Source organism: Pteropus alecto, unplaced genomic scaffold (assembly GCF_000325575.1).
Source record: "Pteropus alecto unplaced genomic scaffold, ASM32557v1 scaffold105, whole genome shotgun sequence".
NCBI classification, from domain to species: Eukaryota; Metazoa; Chordata; class Mammalia; order Chiroptera; family Pteropodidae; genus Pteropus; species Pteropus alecto.
In genome coordinates this window covers 1,832,954-1,855,789 of record NW_006436294.1, presented here as the reverse complement: position 1 = coordinate 1,855,789, position 22,836 = coordinate 1,832,954, and the positions used below count along the sequence as shown (strand labels likewise).

The window sequence follows — 22,836 nt, the reverse complement described above, 5'->3', positions numbered from 1 at the left end:
CAAATCTCACATCAACTTGAGGCTATAGGCTATAAAATCCATCTTAATTAAGGACAGTGAGGCTCAGAGGAGTGAGGGTCAAGTTCTTGGCCTAGAACTAGAACTGGAATCGAAACCCAGATTTGCCCAGTGCCGAGTCTCTCTGCTTCGCTGCTTTTGCTTCTGCAAACACCTGCTAAGCGCCTTCTGCTTGCCTGTAAGTAAGTTATCGCACGCACACAAAATACCTTCAAGCATAACTGAGCTAATCATTAGAATTACGAAAATAGAGAACTTAAAGAGAAACGTAGAGGCCATTTAAGCTACGCCCTCAAAAAGCGAGGGAAGCTCCACCCTGCCTGAATCCTCCCGTGGCAGGGAGCTCATCTCCTTGATGCCATCATGGCAGAAACCCAGCGTCTTCTCCTTCCATCACGTGACCCTACCCCCTCTCACCTCATCCCTCACCTTCCATGATGCCAGACTCTCTGTCCACACTGAGGCTGCTCCTCAGTCTCTTCTTGATTGGCCCCTCTCACCTCCTGGACTTTGCACACGGGGGAGGGAAGGCGGCTACATCCTCGATAAATCCCTTAGAACTGGCTGAACTTGACCTAACCCAGCTACTCCGCCGCTGCCAACCTTCACCAGACATTGGGTGCCTCAGTTTTACATACGGCATCTTTTCAAGTATAATAACAGCCTTTTTGAAATAGATGTCATCGTCTCTACTTCACAGGCAAGGCAACTGAGGCTCAGAAAGATCCTTTAAATTGATCAAGGTCACGTTTCTAAAGAGTAGCAAAGGAAGGATTCCCACAGCCCGTGTGGTTTCCAATACTCCACTACTACTGCTCATTCACTTATTTGTTCCTTTATTGACTTATTCTTTCAACAAACATTAACTGAATCACTATTAGCTTTAAATATTAACCTAGAGTTAAGCGCATATATATATGTGTGTTTTTTTAAAAAGTTATAAATATAATATTGAGCATCTACCATATACCAGACACTTTGCTAAGTGTTAGGATTAAACCATGAATTACAAGACACCTGCCCTTAGGAACATCAGATGCAACAGGCAGGCGAGCAAGAGAGATGCATTCGTTCAATCAGTAAGTATTTCCTGAGTACCGACTACGTACCAGTCAGTACCCAGGTACTAAATATAGCAGCGAATAAGACAAAGCCCCTGCCCCATGCAGCTTCCCTTTTAGAGGCAAGGCACACAGACCCGGGAGAAGTAATCAAGCGAGAAGATTTCACAGCAGTGAGCTGTCTGAAGACCATAAATTGGGTGAAGAAGTAGAGTGCCGAAGCGGGGTGCTTCGATGGGGTGGTCGGAGGTCTGTCTCAGGAGGGGACCTAAGCTCAGAGCAGAGGAGCGAGCCCCGGAGAGATGTACTAGGATGCAGTCCCACGGGGCTGGGCTTCCTGCAGGCTCTATCCGCCGCCGCAGCCCCGGCTCACACTGCCTGGCACAGAGTAAGTGCTCGCTGGACACGTGGTGAATGAACGTGTGGATGAACGAGGGAATGACGGCCGAGGAGGAAGCAGCCATCATTGTATGCCAAACCCAGCACCTCCCCAGCTGGCGGGAGGCTCCCGCTTGTATCTGTGGAGAGAGCGAAGCCTTCAAAGCTGGGGGCCAGTTTCCTCCCGTTTCCAATTTCCCTTCGATCTGCCACATGTGAAGCTGAGCCCAGAGAACACTCAGCCCCCTCAATTCCAGCCGCCCAGGCAGCGTGGCAGATGTGCATCCTGGCTACACTCGCGACGTTGGGAGTGGAACTGACCAAACGCTGAGCCTGCGGTCACGACACAGGCCATTCGCTCAGCGCTGTCGAGCGATGGGAGGAAACTGTGCCAGCCTTGCCTCGCCTCGCCGGCCCCGGAATACGGGCCCCAGCCCCACACAGCAAGTCTCGTGAAGCAGCAGCAGCGTGTACCCTGCGATGCCCGCGATGCTCTCGAGAGCTATGCACATATTTAAAGAGGAGATTAAAGTTTTACACAAACACTAAACAATTTGGGGTCAGTGCCTGCTCACCTGGATCTTTCGGCTTGAGAACCTCAAGGATTAAGGATTAGCCTTCCGTGGGTTCATGCGCCACCAGTCCAGTGGCTGCAGTGGGGCGGGGGGTGGAGGGTGACAGCGCACCGTTTTGCGACAGGACAGCCTGCTCGGATTTACTAGCACCCATTTCATGCTCAAAGCTGCCCGAAATGAAATTATGAAACAAAACATCCCTGTGACGCATACTGCAGTGTCTCTTTAGATCCCCTTAAACTACGAACAGCACTAGCGCAGTGATTGACCTGGTCACTCAATACAGAGGCGTTTTAAAACATGTCTTTGTAAAACTCTGCCACTAACTGGCTGTGACTTGGAAGAGGCGCTTTCTCTGGAAATACTTGAGTTTGGACTTGGGAATCATGGCTGATGTTTCTTAAACGCTCGCATAGCACCTGTTTTTGGAATGTAAGTGAAAATTCAGAAGCTGTTATCCAAAAGTGGCTGGCATATACGTATTCACTGACCTGAACTCAACTGAAGTGACAGACGATCTGTTCTGCCTTAACAAGCTTCTCCACACTTGCCACCCTGGAGCTCGCTGTCACTCTCCTGCCGAGCTCCAAACCCGGTACGAGGCTCTGGTACCGGCCTCGCACTCGGGCTCCAGCATTTTCTGCGGCTCGTCTTCCGCCTCATCCCACTGATGGCCTGCGTCTGCCGTGCCAAACTCTCCGATCTCCGATTTCATGCCCCTGGGCCTTTGCACAGACAAACCACTGTCTCTGGAAAGACTTTCTGAAACTTGCCCGTTTGACAAACTCATGCCGTCTTTAAACTAGCTAAGATGTTAGAAGCATTCTCTGAGGCTACATAAATGAAGTGTTTAGAGAGGTTTCTAGCACAGAATGTGTGCCCAAGACAGATTTCAGAAGTCACCTTCCTCTTCGCACCGTCGCCACTGACCAATCAGAGTGTTGCAAGCCCCTTCCATAGTAGACTTTGAATGGGACGCTTATACACACACTCCCACAGCAAGGCCAAGAGGTCAGGTCTCCAGACAAAGCAAAGACCCAAATATCCACCTCCGTCACCCTTTCTAGAAGCTCAGACCAAATACAGTAGCCCCCCTGACTCACTGTTTTACTTCCCTGGACACACTAAACTGTGTCCAGAAAACGTTAATTCCAGAATAAACAATTCACAAGTTTTAAATTGCATGCTGTTCTGAGTAGCATGCTGTTCTGAGTAGCATGTTGAAATCTTAAGCTATCCTGCTCTGTCGTGCCCGCGATGTGAAACATCTCTTTGTCCAGCATCTCCACACTGTACACGTGCTCCCCGACTGTTAGTCACGTAATGGCCTTCTTGTTTATCAGATCACCCATCACAGTATCATAGTACTTGTGTTCATGTCACCCTTATTTTACTTAATAATAGCTCCAAAGCCATTCACATAACTTTTATGACAGCATGTTGTTATAACCGTTCTGTTTTATTAATAGTAATTGTTGTTCATCTCTTCCTGTGACTAATTTATAAATTAAACTTTATCATAGGTATGTCTATATAAGGAAAGACAGACATAGTATAAATAGGGTTAGTACTATCTGCAGTTTCAGGCATCCACTGGGGGGTTTTGGAATGTAATCCCTGTGGATAAGGGGGCTACCGAATTCTTATCAAATTCTGAAGCATTAATTACATGTCAGTTCAAATCCCAGCTTGGTCATTTAACCTATCAGAGCTTCAGTTTCCTTATTTGAAAAATAGACACGGCTACCATCAAACTTTCTTGCGAGGATTAAATGATTTATGAAATTATTCAGTATTTGGTAAATATCTCCTTTTCTCCCTGAATGCACTCAGCCACGTGCACACACACATGATTCATGTCAGAATCACCTTAACATGTCTGTATCCTGGAGGCAGAAGCGTATTCTCCCTCTGACTCACACCAAAGGCACAGGCTCAAACTCCTAATTCCAATTTGGGAACTCTAGGCACAGATGGAATGTCAGCTCCTACATCTCCCTTGCTTTCAAATCACACTTGTCAGAGGCACACTTAAAAATACTGTGACACCTCGGTCTGCCTTGGAAACATGGGCCCAGATCCATAGAGTTTGTGTGTGTGTGAAGGGAGATGGGCCAGATGCCATCATTTTTTTTTTCTTCTGTTGGTAATTAATTCACGTCTCGGTAATACAAATGTTTAGCAAAAAAATAAAACGGGGGAGAGGCATGGCGAAATCACTCCAAGATATTTATGCTTTGATTCATTCATGTCAAACAGTATCTATTCGACACTGAGATATCAAAGGCTCTTTATCTATCCATTTAATAAATAATATTTTAAGCGATAGTACTTAAAGATTCCAAGTATATAAAGAAAAAAAAAAACACTAAAACAACTGCTGGAAACTAATTTGGCCATATAAGTCTAAAATCCTAAAATATGAAGTTCTCAAACCCCAAAATTCCACTTTGGAGAATGTGCCCCCCGAAAATAATCTGGGTGTTGGCACACGCTTTATGTACCGAGGTGTCCACTTGATGAAGGGTCATAAACAGTCAAATGTCCAAAAATAGAGGAATGAGTTGGTGAACTGCGGTGTGTCTACCTGTGACTCTGGCTTTTCTTTCTATAGATCTGCATTGTTTCAGTTTTCTATAAGCAATAAATATCACATTAGACCTGTCTCTTGAGGTTTGTGTGAGGAGCAAATGTTCAGCATAGTGCTAAGTTTTCATTAAATGTTGGAAAGTTTCAAAAAGTACTATTGTTATTGCTTTTCATTAAACGTGGCATAATTCTCTTCTCCCCCTCCACAAACCCCTACAAAATGAAGTAAAGGAATGAAAAAGTCTAAACCCACAAGGATAACAAAAGAAAACAACAGAAATGAGCAAACAGCAGATAAGAGATTTCAACAAATGTTTAGATGACGTGCTGACAGATACAGCAGCGCAGACCAACTGAGGCTCCGGGTCCCTGCAGAGGGGCTGCGAACATGAACTTGCCCCGCGGACCCCCGGGAAAGCCCGAGAAGCACAACTGCCCCTGGAAGGCAGGGGGAAACATGGGGCTGGAAGCAGGAGGATCAGCTGCGGGTCCCGCTCACGGTGGCTGGCAGTATCAGGGGATGCTATGACTCCTTCGGGCTCCCCAGTGAAGCCTGTTTACACGGCCATCACAATTCAATACTCTCATCTCAACCCCGGGTCTTGATATGACTAGGTTTTGAGGGTGAAGGAGGAAAATCGAAAAAGGGTGATAAAAGAGAGCCCTAAGTCCTCATCTATCAAGGCAGGAACTCAAAAAATACTTCCCAAACTGGTGACTCGAGCAACAGCAGGATTCATGTGTTATTTAGAAACAGAGAGGCCAGAATGAGAAAAACAAAGGTGTCAACAGAGATGAAGGTGGCAGCTCTGGGAGTGGTAAGCACAGGCGTGGGGAGGTGAGGCAGGGAATGAGTTGGTGTTCGCAAACCACACATCTCGGGGACTATTTGATTATTGCAGTTGTTTGTACACGATCTTGATAAAAATCAAAATCTCTTTTGACCAAAGTCTGGCTCGGACGTGTATTCTTTGTTTGGCCTTGGGTGTATAAACCATCCATGATGTGGCAATAATTGTACTCATCTCATAGCATTTCAGGAACCTGGTACCGGATCATCCATGTAGGGAGCTTAGCTCTAAAGTCTTAAAGTGCTTAGACATAGGCATTCTGTGTAGAATGTGCACTATGTATATATATATATACCGTGTGTGCGTGTGTATATATATTCTCCAAAGTCAGCTATTTTTACTGAGAGAAGGAAACTGACAACATGGGTTGAGAGCATTTACACTTTTAGCCACAGCCTCGACTGTAATCGAATGCCTCCTACGGGGCTATATTCTGTCTCTTCAGCCAGGACTATAATGACAGATGTCTAGAGTACCTCAGACATCATGTCACAGGAAGTAACGTCACTTGGGCTCTCGGAGACTCTCACTTCCTGACTAAGAGGAAGGCAGAATAGGGACACGCAGCGAGGCCCACGCTGGCCTGCCCGCTCCCACCCCACCCACCCATCCAGAGTGCCCTGCACCCCCTTCCCACACTTCCTGCTGCCTCACGGCCAGGGCACGAGGTGGAGAGCTGGCCAGGATGTGCAGGAGGGGACGGCAGCCTCAGTCCAGGCCATGTTCCTGGGCTCAGGGACAGTGTCCTGCCTTAGATGTCACTGTGCCACTCAGTGTGCTGGTGGCTGTGACCCCAAACACTTCTGCACTAATAAACGGCTGAATTCTTTCACTTTGTGGACACAAATACCCCTTGCTGACATGGCCTTGGGTCAGTGCTAGTCTAGTCATTCCTCAATAGGGCAAAACAATCCTTGGAATGAATACTGGGATAACTGGGCTTCAGTCCCCCTCTGCCTCCCCTTGGCCGCTTTGTCTGACCAAGCCATTTAACGCTGTGAGTCAGTTTCCTCATCTGCGAAATGGGCGTAGTGCTGGCCTTTGCCCCCTCTACGCATGCGCTGGAGTTACAGGAGCTGGAGTTAAGGGGTGTGAGAGGGTCAGGTGAGCTGTAAGCACCAGACAAAGGTAAGAAGAAAGAAGGGCGAGGGATGAGCAGGCACTCTCAGCAGACAGACGGACAAGACACGGAACTCACCGTTCTCGGCGGGGGAAGGCGGAACCACCGGAGGGCAAAAACTGGGAGCATTGTTCTGAACTAGAAAGAAGAAAGAGGCAGCCCGTTAGCGCTTCGTTATCCTCAGTATCATTGAGTTCTGACAACATTAATCTGGGAACAACTTGGTGATCGCAAAACTGGGCTCGGAAGGCAGATGGGGCGCGTGTGACAGCCAGCGCCGCTCCTGCATTAATCGGGATGGGCTTGGTTATGCCGCGGTGACAATCACAACATCTCAGGTGCTTGAAACAACAGAGGGTCGCCTCTTCCTCACACCACGTGTCCGTTGCAGGTGGGCTGGGGGCTTTGCTCTTTGTCATTTCCCCTCAAGGCCCAACGACGCTGTGGCAGGAAAGGGGATATGGCAAACTCCACCTTTGCCCTTATCGCTTCTGCCTACGAGGGACACCCATCGTTTTGCACACATGTCACTGACCAAAGCCAGGGCTGAGGCCGGACGTGAGGAAGTGCAGCCCCACCCTATTCCAGAGCCATCTGATAAACAACATAAATGCCTACAGCCACCACTTACTGACTCTGTGAACTTGGGCAAGTCACTTACCCTCTCAGGGCCTCAGTTTCCACATCTGTACAAAGGGGATAATACGACCTCCCTTGAGAATCACTGTGAGGATTACAGGAGGTGACGTAGCGCCAGGAACAGAGAAAGAGCTCAGTGAATGGCAGCTATTAATGGCAGGCGGTGTGGCAGAGTGGACAGAGCCTGGACTTTGCGTGAAGACAGATCTGGACTCAAATCTCCAAGTGCCACTGAGAAGCAGCGTGGAGGGACAAGCTACCTGACTCCTAGACCCAGCTGCAGCCCTGACAGAATGAGACGGTCATAAGAATCAACGCGAAGCCGCACACATCCAGCCGGTTGCCCGTAAGTGCTAATCGCCTTCCGCCCCCCTCGCCGCACACATCCAAGTCTTCGAAGCTTCAGCAATCTCTTCCCCAAGTGGCCCAAACACTGCACACAGTTCTCCTCCCTCACCGTGCTGCAGTGTAGCGTGGTCAGAGGTCAAAGGTGACGGATCTGGGGTCCGTGGCCCAGGACAAAATTGGCTAGGCTGCTTTCCTCTGTGAGACCTTGAGCAAGTTACTCGACCTCTCTGTCCTTGGCTTATTTGTCTGTAAAATCGGGGTAATGACGGTACCTATCTCAGGGTGGTGAGGTTTAGGTGACTTGGAACGTGTAAAGCTTTGGGCATACAGTAAGCACTCAATAAATGCTGGCCTTCATTCACTCTTAATATCACCCTTTTTCAGTGACAAACTGTTGCCTTCGTCTCTGGTCCGTGTCGGCCACCATGACAGACCTCGGGCCGGAGTCACCCTGTTCTGGTTCCCTCATTTCCGCTTCCCCGCACCCCCGCCTTCTTCACCTTGGCCAGGTATGCCGTGACCCAGCCCCCGAGCTCTGGAGCCTCCAGCTGTGTCTTGTTGCTTAGCTCCACTGGCCTGGGAACACCTACTCTACTAGTCATTCTTACAGCTCTGGTCCCCGCCCTGCGGCAGACATCAGAATCCCCTGGAGGGTTTGGTGACACACAGCACGCTGGGCCCCACCAGAGGATCTGAGTCGGCAGGGCGGGGCGGGGCCTGCGATGGGGCATTTCTAACAGATGCTCAGGACACGCTGACTGCCCGCTGGGCAGACACATTCTGAGGACCACTGACTAAAGCTCCTGTCACCAACGTTCTGTGGGCTCTCAGATAATACTCAGAATTACAGCCTACCAGCCACGCTCCACCAAACCCAGCTGGCCAGCTTGGCACTCACACCGTGCTTGTTTGTTTAAATGTCTGTCTTTCCTGGAAGAGGGTGGCTCTTGGAGCAAAGATCCTCAGAGTCAATGAGGTCCTCAGAGGACAATTCGACCGTCTGTATCAAGGCCACTCAAGTGTTCATGCCTTGGATCTAGTAACTCTGCTTCTGAAAATTTATCTTGAAATTCAAAGCGAGCTTGGTTTGCAAAAGAACATTTATATGATACCAATGAAACCCTGAAACGGTAACTGTTTAATGCCATGAGAACGGTTGGGTGAGCTACACCAGGCATCCCCAAGCCCTGGGCCACTGACCGGTCCGTGGCCTGTTAGGAACCAGGTCGCGCAGCAGGAGGTGAGCGGTGGTCAGTGAGCAAGGCTTCATCTGTAATTGCAGACGTTCCTAAGAGCTAGCATCGCCGCCTCAGCCCCATCTCAGATCATCAGGCATTAGATTCTCATAGGAGCACCGGTTCCTGGTGCCACAAAGGTTGGGGACCGCTGCCCTACAGTACATCTGCGAGGAGACTTGCCATGCAACTCATCTCAGCAGGGGATCGAACACACAGTGTGGCGACGGGCACTTACTCTCTCACCCACCATCAGTGGTCCATAACAGGGTGCTCTTAGCCCTTTGGGTGAGTCCTTCTTCCTTGTACAGGAGTGGCTGAGCATGAGGGTTCTCAGCTTCCCTGGGTGCCCATGACACTGAAACCCTCAATAACCTCAGTCTCTAGCAGAACCAATACTGCCCTGGGGACCCTCCTGCTGAGAATCTTACTGCGTAACCTTGAGCAAGTCGCTCACTTAATCCACATTTGTTAAACAAATAAATCCTAACCTTTCAGCTTCTTCTCAACTCTGCTTTCAGCAACATCAAGTTAGTAGCTTGAAGCCGGCTTCGTGGGAGTATTTATACCGTGGCAAGTGGTAACCGCTAGAAATCAAAGCTGCCTTCTGGTTGGAGTATACTCGTCAGCACAGCACCGAATGAAGGGTAACAACAGGCCCTACTTCACGGGGTGGTCTGGGGACTAACTGAGCTGGTGCCTGCAAAACGCTAGCCTAGTGCCCGGAGCCAAACGCTGTGCTCAGTTAACGGCACAGGCTGTTGGTAGGATGTGAACGATGGCGAAGACAGGCTTGAACAGTGAACGCTACGTACACGTGGAAGATTCCACAGTAGGGTGCAGATGGGCCTGATTAGAAGAGCTTGTCATTTCCTTTCTAGGTTATGTGCCCATGTCCAGAATGGTTACAAGGTCCAAGTGCATTTGCTTAACAGAAGAGAGAAACTGTTGAGCTTTGATTGTTTTTTTTTTTAGAAGCCACATCTGACTTCGTAAACAAACCAAAGACCCTGCCCTACCTGCAGGCCTCGCACAGCTGTGGGGAGGATGGCAGCCTTGGTTGCTTCAAAGAGCAGAGGGTCCCCAGCCCATGGGGCCCACCCCTTCCAGGAAACCCTGGGCTCTGGGCCCTGCTTGGCCACAGAGCTGCCCTGTCCCCCTGCCCTCCCACCCAGGATGCTCGGAACACTTCCTTTCTGGGTTCTGCTGCCGGGAAGTGGCTGCAAACAGCCTCATTTGCATTCACGATTGCTCTTCTGGGCCCTCAGTTCTGCGCTAAGACACAGGGAGCTTTCTGTTCACTGTGGACAGCAGAGTCAGAAAGCGCATGCCCGCGGCTCTGCGGGTCGCAGCTGAAGCGCCCCGCTGTGGGCGTGCGCCTCGCTCTTCCTAGATTCCGGGGGGCTCGGCTTCCGCCTTCGTTCTGGGAACGCAGCCCGGGTACCAAAGGCATGTCGTCCTGGCCTGTGCGCAGGTCTCTGAGGCCCTGAGGGCTGTGCAGACAGGAGCATGGCTCACCTTGACCCCAGTGACCTGCTGCCGGTCCCTGCACTGCCCTTTACTCCACTTCCCTTTCTCCCCGTCCGGGTTTCCCCAGGCGTCACTCTGCATGGTCCGCGTAGGACGGGACTCCGCGCCCCAGAAGCACCACCGATGCCGGTGCAGAGGCTGGCGGAGGAACGCGGGCCACGGCGACGTTGCTCAGAGCACAGAGAGAACACTCATCTCCTCGTGAGGGGACAGGAGCAGAGCCCACCGCACGGCGGGGCGCGAGTGAATTCTGGGGCGAAAGTGCTCAGAGTTGCTGCCGAAACACAGCGCTTAGGAAATGTGTGTGTTCACTCACGTGGCCTCACGCAGTAGGAGCGCGCCCTTCCCGTGCCCCTCCTCGGGACCTGTGCTTTGCTTCATGCAGCTGACTTTCAGCCAGGGTCCATGGCGGTCACACGGTACAGCTGTCAAGTCACTAAACGGCCACGCCATGGATTTGAAGCCAGGGCACAGCCTATTACAGAACTTCTTCGCAAGAATTCCTTCTTAAAAACATACGGCTCCTGTGCCAATTCCTAGGGGAAGACCGGGTCCCACCCACTCTTCGAGGTCTTCCCCAGCCCCGCAGAGGCTGTTTCCCATGGCGACGCGTGCGACTGTCTAATCCAGAAAACGAGCAGTGAGGACGGCCACGGGCTCGCTCGGCCCTTTGAACATCGCGCTGGTGAGCTGCCTCTGTCTACTACAGAAAATCGAACCCGAGACCAGGTAACACTCAGAATCCAGAAGGTGACGATGTTTTGGCTTAAAACGTGTCATGAATCAGAAGATGAGTTTGTACCAGCCAACACGACTCGACTGGGAGGATGGTCTGCGTTATTAAACTCGTCTCCCAGAGTAAGACCTCTCTTCTCTGCCTGGGTCTGGGAGGTCATCCGTCAAGTCTGAGGACATCCCCCCACCCGCAACTCCCCTTCTGCCACTTCTGCTGCAGATGACTCAAGGGGCAAAGTCCGGCGAGAATCTGACTCTGCTCTGATGGAGAGCCCTGTGCCCCCGAAACCCTGTGACAGCAGTCCCCTTCCTTCTGTCCTTCTGAAACAGGAAGTACGGAGCCACTCACACCAGAATGGCCACCAGCCATGTGCGCCCCACAGTAGTTTCCACCCGGGGGTCACGAAGCACTTCTCGTTTGTCTCCCCGTACACCAGAGAGAGCGGGTAGCACAGAGTGCGAAGGGCCTCCTGCCCGGGCAGCTGCATGGCATGGGCCGGGAGACGACAGGACGGGGTACCCTCAGCTCCAAGGAGGGCAGCGGGAGCCCCTCCACCATGGGGTCCCACCGCTCCGAAGTAGAATTACCCCTCGTTCCCGTGTCCCCACAGCACTTAATGCATAAGACTGTCCTAGCACTTGGCCTCACATGCTCTCGTTAATCATACACGCCCATGTCTTCCTCACTAGGATGCGAGCACCTGAGAAAAATGACTAGAGTTTATTAATCCTAGATTTCCCGGGCTCGACACAGCGTATGACTCAGTCTAGACACTCAGAAGGTTTGCAAAGCTTCTAGCTTTACAACACAATTGCCCAGCACCAGAATGGTTTGTTTATTTATGATCCGTAACTCCGACTCACCCAGAGGACAGAAATCACGTCTTTTTCACACTCGGCCACATAACAGTGATTTAGTGTCAGAAAGAATGAGCTCCAAATTCTAATTCTGCCATTTACCTGCTGTATGACCTTGGGCGAGCTGACCTAACCTCCCCGGGCCTCTCTTTCCTCATCGAACAGTGGCTGTGACAACTAGAAGAGATAAAGCTTACAAAGTGCTTGGCCTCTGGCCCAAAGAACAGCGGTTGGGTTGGGGGCAGGCGTGGATGCCCAGTCAGTGTGTGCCGAATGAGACCACCTCTGTGAATTTTTATTTTCTTGCCCTATTGTTCCTGCTCAGAAGTCCCGAGACCCCAGCCTGACCCCACAGAATGCACGATGGAAAAAGTTAGTGGTCTGTGCAGTCAGATGAAAAGAGACAGACCAGACAGAATGAGCCGGGACGGCGAGCGGCCTGAGTTCTTTCTGACTCGCCAGCTCCCACCACGCGGCTGCAACGCTCTGGTCTGGTTCCCGGGACGTTTCTGAACAAATGAATTATTTCTTAAGTGGCTTTTTACCCAACTCGTCCCTGAGCAATATGCAGATGGAAAATGACATTTTCCAGCGTTTTTGGGGGGCGGGGAGATGGAAAGGGGTGTGGGAGGGGAGGTCTGCCACATCGTCTCAACTGACACGATGACAAAACCAAGGGGACCTGGCAGAGTGCATATCGGTTGGTGTCCCCTGGCCAGTAACGGCATCTTAATTAGACTTTGAGGGACCACCTCTTCCCCCCGTGCACACAGTTTTGCTGGGACTGTCCCCTCACCCCCACCCCCCTGGCAATGGGTGGACTCCCAGCCTAAGACAGGCCTGACTTGAATTTAAAGCTCGGATACGACCACCAAAACCCTTTGGAGGAGACTGATGAGGACAGTGACGCACTGAGAAGTGCCTCTGTTCCTGCTAAACACGCCCTCGTCATCACTGAGACCCAGGCCGTCACCTTTCCTCTGAGTCTGTGACAGATCTGCGATAAATTCTTTTTCCACTTGTATTCAACCGAGTCCATTTCTGTTGCTTGTGCCCAGCGAACCCTGACGGATCTACTTCCCGGCCCAAGGATATCGTCCTAATATACAGCTGCAAAACAGCCAACTAAGGATGCCGCGCAGCTGTCCGGGGCGGGTGACCTACCTGGTTTCTGGTACCATCCGAAGGGATAGGTGCGGACCTCCGTGTCGGGAGAGCCGCAGTCCAGGACCCGCCAGGTTCCTCCGTTCTCGTCACTGCACGTCTGAAGTCCCAAGTTGTTCAGAGTTAGGCACGTCACCTCCCCTCCTGGAGCAAAACACAACCAGGACCGAGAAAATGATCGAGACGGAAGATTCTAACAGAAAGAGGGAAGTTCTGCAAACTCATCCTTCTGCAGACATCCGGGGTTCCCAACTGTATTCCAGGGATGATCTTAGCCACCGAGGAAAACCCCAGCACCCTGATGGGCTTCTGGGCCCAGAGCTCGGGGCTGAAGGCAGCTAATGCTGATGGGGCCCCGTCACGTGCCCAGACTGTTTGCATCTTATCACCTGGTCCTCACACGACCCTCTCAAGAGGTAGCACCTGTCTCCCTATTAACAGAGGAGGAAAGTGAGGTTCAGAGATTAGGTGGCTTTTCCGGGGTCACACCAGGAGCAATTGACCGAATCAAGTTTGAAATGCAGACCCAAAGCGCAGCCCACGAAGCCACGGGACCTGAGCCCGGAGCATGAGCAGCAGCTGAGTGAAGCGCAGGGGGAAGGCCATTCCGGTCGGCAGCGGAGCTGGGTACGGCTGCCGGTTCTCGGGGAGGGAACGGAGTCCCAGCCGCCACGCTTAGCTGCGTGCGCTCTCCACGCCCCCGCTTCCCACCTGTGCCCAGGCCCGACCCCTGCCACGGGAGAGGCTGAGGGTCAGGAAGGTCGTAGATGTGCACGCGCTTCCTGGACAGCCGAGGGCCGCACGCAGAGGGGCGAGGGGGCGCCCTCCTGTTACCTTTCAGCTGGGAAACGTTTAGGAAGCCAAAGCCGACACAGCAGGGGTCCACGTCGCACCGCCGTTCACACTCGAAGAAGCTGGCAGGACGAGAAGGAGCAGGCTGAGGGGCGTCCGAGGCGGCTGGATGGCAGTCACTCTGACCTCTGGGGGCCTGCTCGCCTGACTGCCTAAACTGGGGGTGCTCTGGCCAGTGCCCACGAGCTGATTCCTAGCTTTGAGCTTCTTTCTGAAAACAAATCTCCACTCTGCCATCCTTCGCTCGCTCATTCACTGGCTCGTTCATCGAGATGTATCCCGTGCCTGTTGCGCGCTAGGCTCCACCCAGCATGCTGACGTGTGCTGCAGTTCTCACGGACAGAGAGAGGGGCCCGGCTTTGGACGCCGGGGAGGGAAGAAATGGTGGGGGAGGCGTCTCCAGAAATGGGGGGTTCCGTGAGCTTACAGACGGAGTGACCCAACCAGGTGCCTGTTCAGGTGGCAAAGAGCTGCGCTTGGTTCCCGCCCCCCTTACCCACTCTGCAACAGAGGCTAACAACACTCCGAGGACACACCTGTGTTCGCTGCGTCAGCCCATCCAGGCTCCCTCTCAGGACCTACTCCGCTTAGCGAATAACTCAGTACGGGGGGCCTCAGCACTGCACCCCACCCACAGCTTCTAGGATCAGTCCCGGGAGAGGAACTCAGTGACCCCAAACCAGTGCTCTGGGACCAGTTCCGAGTTCCCTCGCCCTGCGTGCATGTCCCAGCTCTGATCACTCGTTCCCGACTCCTGAGAGCTCGCGCGCACCCTGGGTTCCTCCTCAGGGCGGGGAAACTGCCTCGTCTTTACCATTCTCCTTCCCTGTCTTAGGAGCCCCCGAAGCCAAGTCATATCCTAGTGGAAAAAGCCTCCGTCTCCCGGGCAGCTTTTCCGATGCTGCCTCCATCAGGTCCAGGACGCCCGTGCCCTGCCCACCTGCCTGCCCTCCATCTCTACCTTGACACCTGGGGGCCCTGCCTGTGCCCTGCCCACCTGCCTGCCCTCCACTCATTCCACTTTCCTCCCTTGGAAACCAGGCTGAATGATGTGGTTTCCCACCAAACCACCCTTCCCTGAGTCCCCCAGCCCCAGCCCCGGAACTGGGGACAGGCCGATCCCCGGTTCCGGCTCTCCTGCTTTTTCCATCCTCCCATCAGCATGAGTCACGGCCACCCAGATCTCAGGACACACTATCCCATATCATCTGTTTGCATCCATTTTCAGAAGTAGACCTCAAACTCCAGCAACATGACAGAGGTTTATAAATCAACAACGCTTTCCAGATCAATGGTTCATAGACCGATGACTCGAATTCTGAAGTACGGAAGAATCGCCGGGAGGAGGACTTACTTAAAATTCAGGCTCTCGAGCCCTGCCCCAGGAAACGCTGGTTCAGGAGAACCAGGCAACATCCCAGGAACGTGACTGCTTAAAAGTCCTCCTGGCGATCCCGATGGGTGAGGCCCACGGACGAGGCTGAGAGAAGCATCCCCATCAATGAAAACAACTAAATAGCAGCTACCTACGTATGTAATGAAATACATTTCCAAAATAACAAATTGAAAGTCCATATAAGCCTACGGTCCTGTTCAAAGTTCTACTTGCTCTCCAGATTCTGAATACAGAACAGGGAGATTTAGCTGATTACGTTTATTATAACGCTCGCTAATTCTTATTAATTGATAAGACATGGCTTACGTCTTTTTGCATTTTCTTTTGCATTAGGTCCGGGGCTAAATTTTGTGTTTAAGATCAGCGACTTATCTCAACCACGGTTCTAAGATATGGTCACTTCCTTTTTACCTATTTCACCCTTTGCTTTGGCTTTTATGGTTTTTTATGCGTGTGCCTTTAATGGATATCATGTCGCCCTCTTTACGCGAGCAGAAGGCCTGACTAATAAATACTGGTAGCAGAGCGGGGGCGGGGTGACCTATCTTACCCGTTGGAAACGGGCTTGTCGGACATGGGCACTTTGCTTCTGATGGAAATCCCAGCCAGCTTTTGGAATGGCAGGCGAGTGTAAAAGTTCTTCACTTTCTCTTGCAGTACAACTACACAAGGAGAAAAGAGAAATTCTATTATTTAGGGACAGACTTGTTATATCCGTGAAAACACGAGGGTGAAGGTGTACAAACCAGACCGAGAGCTTCCAGTGAAAGATGGCGCGTCACGTACTCACTCTGTGCTCCCATCCCAAATCTCACTAAAATAGGAGTAAAGGGATTCTTACAGAGCCATACACACAAGAGGATGAAGAGGATGGGGCGGGGGGTGTGGCAACACGGTTTCGGAAGCCAGAAAGCATACAGAAGAGTAGAGAATTGACTTAATAGACCTCAATAAGCTGAATTCTCAACTTTGCTGTAGGAAGAACCAAAAAGTACACCTTCCGGAACCCCAGAAGGTTTAAGAACTGGGATGAGGGTGGGCTGAAACGGGGTGGCTGGAGGTCTCTCTAAGGAGCGGTCAGTCTAGCGCCCTCCTCAGGAGAGGAGGGGAGGCTCATTCTCTGGAGCGGACAGCAGAGAGAGGGTCCCTGGGGGGCACGAGGCAGAGCTGGGGGGCAGCACCACATTGAAAGTAAGGGGTTCTTTCGAGTGAATCTCTGTGGCGAACTCCAACACTGTCATCTCCCAGCCTATTTGGAATCTTAACCAACAGCAGCCGGCCGCGTGCCCGCAGGCAGAGTACAAGATGCCTCGGGACGAAGGACCTAAACATAACGACATGAGGCAGTCCCCACAGGGTGGCCCAATTAGATTGCCCCGCAGGGAAACCTAAGGCCGGCAACTCCTACCACACACTCGGAGCTTGACCACCAGCTTCTGGACCATTCTCTTACATTGGAGTTGAAAACCAAGGGTCACCAGGCAGAGAAAGGCCTCCCACAGACATGACAGATAGAAGAAAGATGACAGCATCTTGGAAGAAATGCAGACTGTGCGGGGTGAAAAAAACACTCTCCTCCCCGCCTCCCTCCCCCCCTCCAAAAAAACTAGTGTCGTTAGTGCCCTCAGAGAGATCAACTTCTGTCTCGCCAGAGGCCCTGTCGCTGAGACTTCCCGTAACGCACAGCCAGTGGGATTCTGCCAGGTCGGTGCACGAGCCGGGGCTGTCTCTGAGGACTGGGATTCCTGGCAAGGTTGCTCCCTATCGTCAGTTTCATGCATTTCTGGATGCCCTCACCTCTCTGCAAGGAGCATGGATCACTGTTTTTTATAAAAAGAATGGATCTGGGTATTTCCAAGCTCGCAGAGGTGGCAGCCCACTAGAAATGCAGACTCCACCATACGCTCACCTTTCTTCCGGAATAGGGTTTCCGGCCTGTGGGGCAGGATCAGGCTGCAGCCTTTGGGACTGGACTCCAGGATGTCATCACACACCTGGGCATCTGGGTAGAGGGTGCAGGTGAAGTACAAGGGGGCGCTGTCCCTTATCTCTGCCAGCTGACAGAAGGAGGGCTCCTGGACACAGCCTACAGGCAAGAGAACAGTGGGCTTCAGTGCATGGGAGGTCCACAGGGGGTGGTTACTGCTGCAGGGTCTTCCATGGAGAGATGCCCCATAGGGACTCTTCTAGACAGGGCAGACGCCCAAGACGCTTGAGGCATCCAGTCTGGAAGGCCCAAGGAAAATGCTGGGCTTCTGCTTGCTGGGGAGAGGGTCACCCCCAAGGGTCCACGAGGCTCTGAATAACGGCAGCATCCACTGGGTGAGGGGTGAGCAGCACAGGAGGAGAGACAGAGAAATCCCGTGGGACCTGCCCAGGGCCATCCCAGAGACTACAGGCCACAGGACTGCAAATATTGAGCTTTGGGACAATCTCCCCTGCTCCCACGCCCCTGTCAGACTTTGCCACTGGTATATGTGAGCTCCCTGACAGAGATTTTGTTTCTTTCTTTCTTATTTGTTTTGTTTTTTCATCCCCAAGGTCAAATACAAGGCCTAGAACATAGCACATGTCTGTTGGGTAAGGCATGGATGGATGGATGGATGGATGGATGGATGGATGGATGGACGGATAAATGGATGACAGATGGATGAATGGACAGATGGATGAAGGGACAGATGGATGCTAGGTTCTGGGAGCAGAGTAGAGATTAACTACACTATAAGCTTCTTGAAAATATAGGCTATGCCCTGTCTTTCTTCTGTGTCGGCCATGGTACTAACACGAAAATGACACCTGAGTTATGCCATTGAGTTTGACCTTATCTGTTTCTCAAGACTTGCTAAACTAGGCCTGTGATGCCTGACCACAGGGTCTGGAAGAACAAAGATGAGGTCTGAGGATACTTACGAGAAAGGCACCACAGGTTCGCCTGCTGAGGTGAAAACAGGTGTTTGAAAAGCCAGTGCTGCTGGCTGGGCAGGGTCCGGTTCCCACTGACAGTCACTTGGTTAAGGTCCACGGGGGAGAAAAGCTCTGTTGTCAGATCTGAAAAAGAAGCAGGGAGTCAACTTCCTTTGCTTTTCTCTCCCCAATCAATTGATCAATCAATCGATCGATCAATCAATCAATCAATGTCTGTCTGTCTCTCTCACATACACACACACATACACAGTGTGAGATCACAGCAGGTCTGGTGTCAACAGCGCTGGAGTTTGGCCAGGCAGATTCAGAAGGTCCCAGAAGGTCCTAAAAATTATGGAGTTGCAAAGCCTTAGAACGTTGGTTTGGAAGAAACCTTGGGAGTCACCTGGTTCAACTTTTCACCCAAGGCAGTGCTCCCCCGTGGTATTTCCGGCGATGCCCCCGCAGCCCCGCGGGACACATCTGGGCCGACCACAGCTGCCGCCCCATCATTAAGAAGTCGTGGAGTCAGGTCCGCCTCCCTGTGACTTCGAGCCACTGATGCTCCTTCCGCCATCGGAAGCCACTTGGAAGTCCTCCCTCCCAAATGGCAGCCTTCATCTGTGACGACAGCTTCCAGCTCTGAGCAGCCCCAAACCTGACGCTTCCAGCTTCACCGTTCTTTCCTGTGTCTTCCCATGCCGTGAGCCCTGGCCGAGGTCTCTTCCTCGGTGCCCCATTGCCTGAGGACAGAAGTCCAAGCTTCCTTCTTGGTCCAGGCTCTACCTGCCCTGTGAGCCTCACCTCCAGGTGCCTGAGCTCACACTCCAGAAGCACGCAAATCCCAGCGCGTCGCTTCACTGCTGGCGGCCGCGGGACAGCTGCCTGCGCTCGCCCTGCATTCACGCCCTCCGTCCTCACCGGCCTAGTCCTCCTGCGCTTCTGGGGCCGACGCGGCTCCCTCCTGCCCTGAGGTTCTCTGGATCTACCAACGGGTTCTCCACCATCCCAGACCCGGGGGTGAGGCGACATCTTGGCGCCTCATGAAGGCTCTGTCTTTCCAGACGGTCTCACATTGGGGGCATGAAGCAAAGGGGCATCACATCCCACATACACCCCCACTTTGCCTCGGAGCTTCCTTACCAGCAACAGCTCCAAAGGGGATGAAAGCTTACGAGCGTCTGCCGAGGCCAGGAGTCGAGCGCTGGCAGAGACCCAGGGACCGCGCTGCCACCCCTCCCCACCCCCCCGTGCCGCCTCGGCCCTTCGGGTTGTCGCATCTCACGTTATTGACTGACAGCCAGTTCGCGTGCCGTCTCCTGGCTAAACCACGCCCGGTACAAGTTCACCCTTCGGACAGCAGAGCGAGGAGACTAGAACAACATGGCTGGCCTGCGGACGCACTTGAACTTCCTGGAGTCACACTCGGCCCTCGGAGCCTTTGTGCAGTTGCTCCCTTACCTGGAACACCTCCTCCCAGGTGTCCCCTGGAAATGCCTGGCAGATAAGTCGGAGAAGCCTCTCCTGACTTCTGCAGGTCACCCAGCACCCCCCATCCCCACACAGCTGCAGGGGCTGGCGCGTGGGATTTCTCACTAGTCTGTGAACGTGCGAGGGCTCAGCTTACATATGCGCTCACGGAAGGTCTGGAGGATGACAGAATGGATACTGCAGCCTGCCAGGCGTGAGGCCGTGCTCCGTCGGTTCCCCTGTGTGTGTCTCAAACAAACACCCAGACTAGCTGCAGTAACCTGAAGCGGAAAGGGGGACATTCCTCGCTGGGCTTTGAATCGGAGAGGCCGTTCGCGGGGACAGCGGGGCGCACAGGCCAGGTAAATGAGAGCGGGAGAAGCCCCTGGCCCCATCACAGAGGAGCGGCTCAAAGGGGAACCTCCTGCAGAGGTGTCGTCTTAAGACCAGGAATGTAATCTGCTGAGAAAGAGAAAACCGAGCCCAGCTCCGCCTATTCACCCTGAATCCCTCTGAGGTCCTGAGTTGAGGGGCCAGCTCTCCTTCCGGTGGAGGGACAGAAGGGGGTCCTCCCTCTGGGAATCACGTGGTAGCTTTGTAGAGTGTCCACGTGGCCCTGGCACAGTGTCTGATGGATTTTACGGAACGTTCTCAAGTGCTGCGATGTCACTCACACTTACTCTGCCACCAGTTAAGGGCGCTGCTAAGGGTGGGGATCCCAGCACCCCAGGGCTGGCAGGGGCCGCCGGAGTGTAGGGTGCCGGGTGGAGATGGGGCAAACAAGAGAGCCGTGCTTTGATGCGAGGGGCGACTCAACCAGCTCGGAGCACGCTGGTCACCGGGCGGAAACTTAAAGCCAGTGTTGCCAGAGATTTTTTTCTGTTTTTCTCCACAGAAGCTGAAAATCTAAATTTTTATATAAAAATCTCCCAGTTTTAAAATATTGGCTCAGTTTAATGAAAAAAGAGTCTACTCTGCGAATCAAACAAAACCCACCTGCTCCGTCAGCCAGGGGGTCCCCAGGACTCGACTCTCAAGTCCACACTGTCTGTTTGGGGGAGCAGCTGGTGTTCCAGAAGAACCCAGGCTTCGGAGTCAGCTGACTACGGTTTGAATCCTGGCACTGCTCTTTGCATAGCACTGGACTGGCTTAAACGAGAGGTACCTAGGCCCTTAAAGCCTCACGTTTCTCACTGGCAACATGGGAATGATGAACGGCTTGGATCAGCAGAGTTGTCGCGATGTTTGCAAGATGATGTCTATAAAGCCCCACAAGGCACCCAGAAGTCTGGAGAGGGGGGACTTGCTGTCTTCTGCTCCGACCCTGGTGATGTTCCAGCTGCAGCTGGACTGTGATGGCTGGAGGCAGATGAACGTGAGCACTAGCCGTGCACCTGGCAGGTTCCCAAGGAAGAACTAGCTTGCCAGTTTGCCAATGTGGGCAAAGAGCAGAAAGGTGAGGGGCCAGGTCACTTTGAGGAAGGGACCCAGCCAAATGCCTGATGAGAACCAGGAGGGGCATCTCCTGAGCATCTCCCACCCACCTCTCCCGCCACCCTGCTGGCACAGTCGAAGCTTCCAGTGGAAAAACCTAGAAGATACCAAAGACATCACGGCTCCAAGTGTTAGGACAGGAACGTGTACTGTGACCCTAGTGTCAATCCCCAGCTGGCCCTGCTATCTGACAGGCAAACGGGAAGAGCGATGGGATGGGAACGAAACCGTAGGGGAGGCTTGCTGACAGCCAGGCTCGGCGCTGGGGTCGCAGTCACCAAGGCCACCACTACCGATCACAAGTGCCACTGCAACTCACAGACCGCCTCTCCTTCCCACGATCGCCTGCCTCGCGGGCACCACAGTGACTCTCATTCCCCAAAGGGGAAACTGAGGCTCGGAGAAGGTGGCTCAGGGCCGCACAGGCACATGGAGGCAGAGCTGTGACTTGGACCCTGCTCTCCTGACCTGAGGACCCACTCTCCACACCAGGACACGACACTCAAGCCTCCCAGCGGGAGTGCGGAAGGAAGTCATAACTGCCAAGCAGCGATTAGGGGCTGAGCCCCGTTTTGCGTGGTTTATGTGCATTATCTCATTGGATCTGCACAAAAGCCCTAGGAAGAAACTGCCGTTGTGGGGGGCGGGGCGTCTTGGCAGGTGAGCACAGTACCATGGCCCGTGCAGGTAGCGGTTAGCGGTTAGCGGTTAGCCGTTAGCAGTGCGTGGCTCAAGCTCTAGTCTGTCTGCTTGGCAATGTGTGATTCTCACACTGGGCCATGCTGTCCACACCTCCCTCCCCCGCCCAGCAGACTGGCCTGCCTCCCCGCTCCCTCCCCCACCCAAGTTACAGCTCCACCTAAGGAATAAGAATTGCAGAAGTGGGGTGGGGGTTGGGGGTGGATAGAGGAATCTCAGACATCACATATATCCTGCCCCTCTTAATGTATGGATTTATATCTTCCACTACACAAAATGACTCTCTCTCAAAAGCCTCTCATTGACATCTCATAATCAAACAACTCCAGAATATTTGCATTTTGTCTTCACCTTCAGGGTTTACCTAAGTGAAGCCACTGACCACAGTCAGAAGAAACTTTTTGTGTGTGTTGCTGGTTTTGTTATTGTGGTCACGTTCTTTTCCAGCAGCGGTGCTGATTTTGCAACGATTTCGCCCTGCTTTCTGCCCCAGCTGTCCCGTGAAGTGTCTTTACTTATGAGGGGGTACATGGGTCCGAAGCCGAGAGGGGGCCTGTGGCTGCAGAACAGTGTCCCCATCTGGTCTCCATAGCCAGACGCCCAAGTTCATACAAAGATATCGGGGGTGGTACCTGCTTCCGCTGGAGGCGCTGGCGCTGGCTCCACGTCGCTCCTACACCCCAAAGACTCAGACCGAGACCCCATGTCAGAATCTAGGAGAAGAGAAAGAACTACTGTTTCAACGGTGGGGAGGCGACGCAGGAAACCCGCACGGCCCGCAGCCCGGTGCCCGGGACAAGCTCCGGGGAGGGGGAATCCAGGGCCAGAGGTTTGCACTGTTTTTGGCCTTTTAGGCGCCATCAGCCAACCTCTCAGTAACAGAACTATCGTCATCCTTGATTTTGAAATTGGTAACGTTT

General features: G+C 52.8%; 1 protein-coding gene across 1 annotated transcript in view; it reads right to left on the bottom strand.

Annotated features, from left to right (window-relative positions):
• Positions 1-22,836, bottom strand: part of TG (thyroglobulin) — a 216,739-nt gene that overhangs the window by 121,361 nt on the left and 72,542 nt on the right. Inside the window, exons 29-35 of the mRNA XM_006912929.2 lie at positions 22,549-22,629; positions 18,260-18,397; positions 17,259-17,435; positions 15,900-16,011; positions 13,936-14,015; positions 13,102-13,245; positions 6,671-6,730 (exon numbers count right to left, since the gene is read on the bottom strand). Coding sequence (XP_006912991.1) covers positions 6,671-6,730; positions 13,102-13,245; positions 13,936-14,015; positions 15,900-16,011; positions 17,259-17,435; positions 18,260-18,397; positions 22,549-22,629 — 792 coding nt within the window. The remainder of the gene's footprint in view (positions 1-6,670; positions 6,731-13,101; positions 13,246-13,935; positions 14,016-15,899; positions 16,012-17,258; positions 17,436-18,259; positions 18,398-22,548; positions 22,630-22,836) is intronic.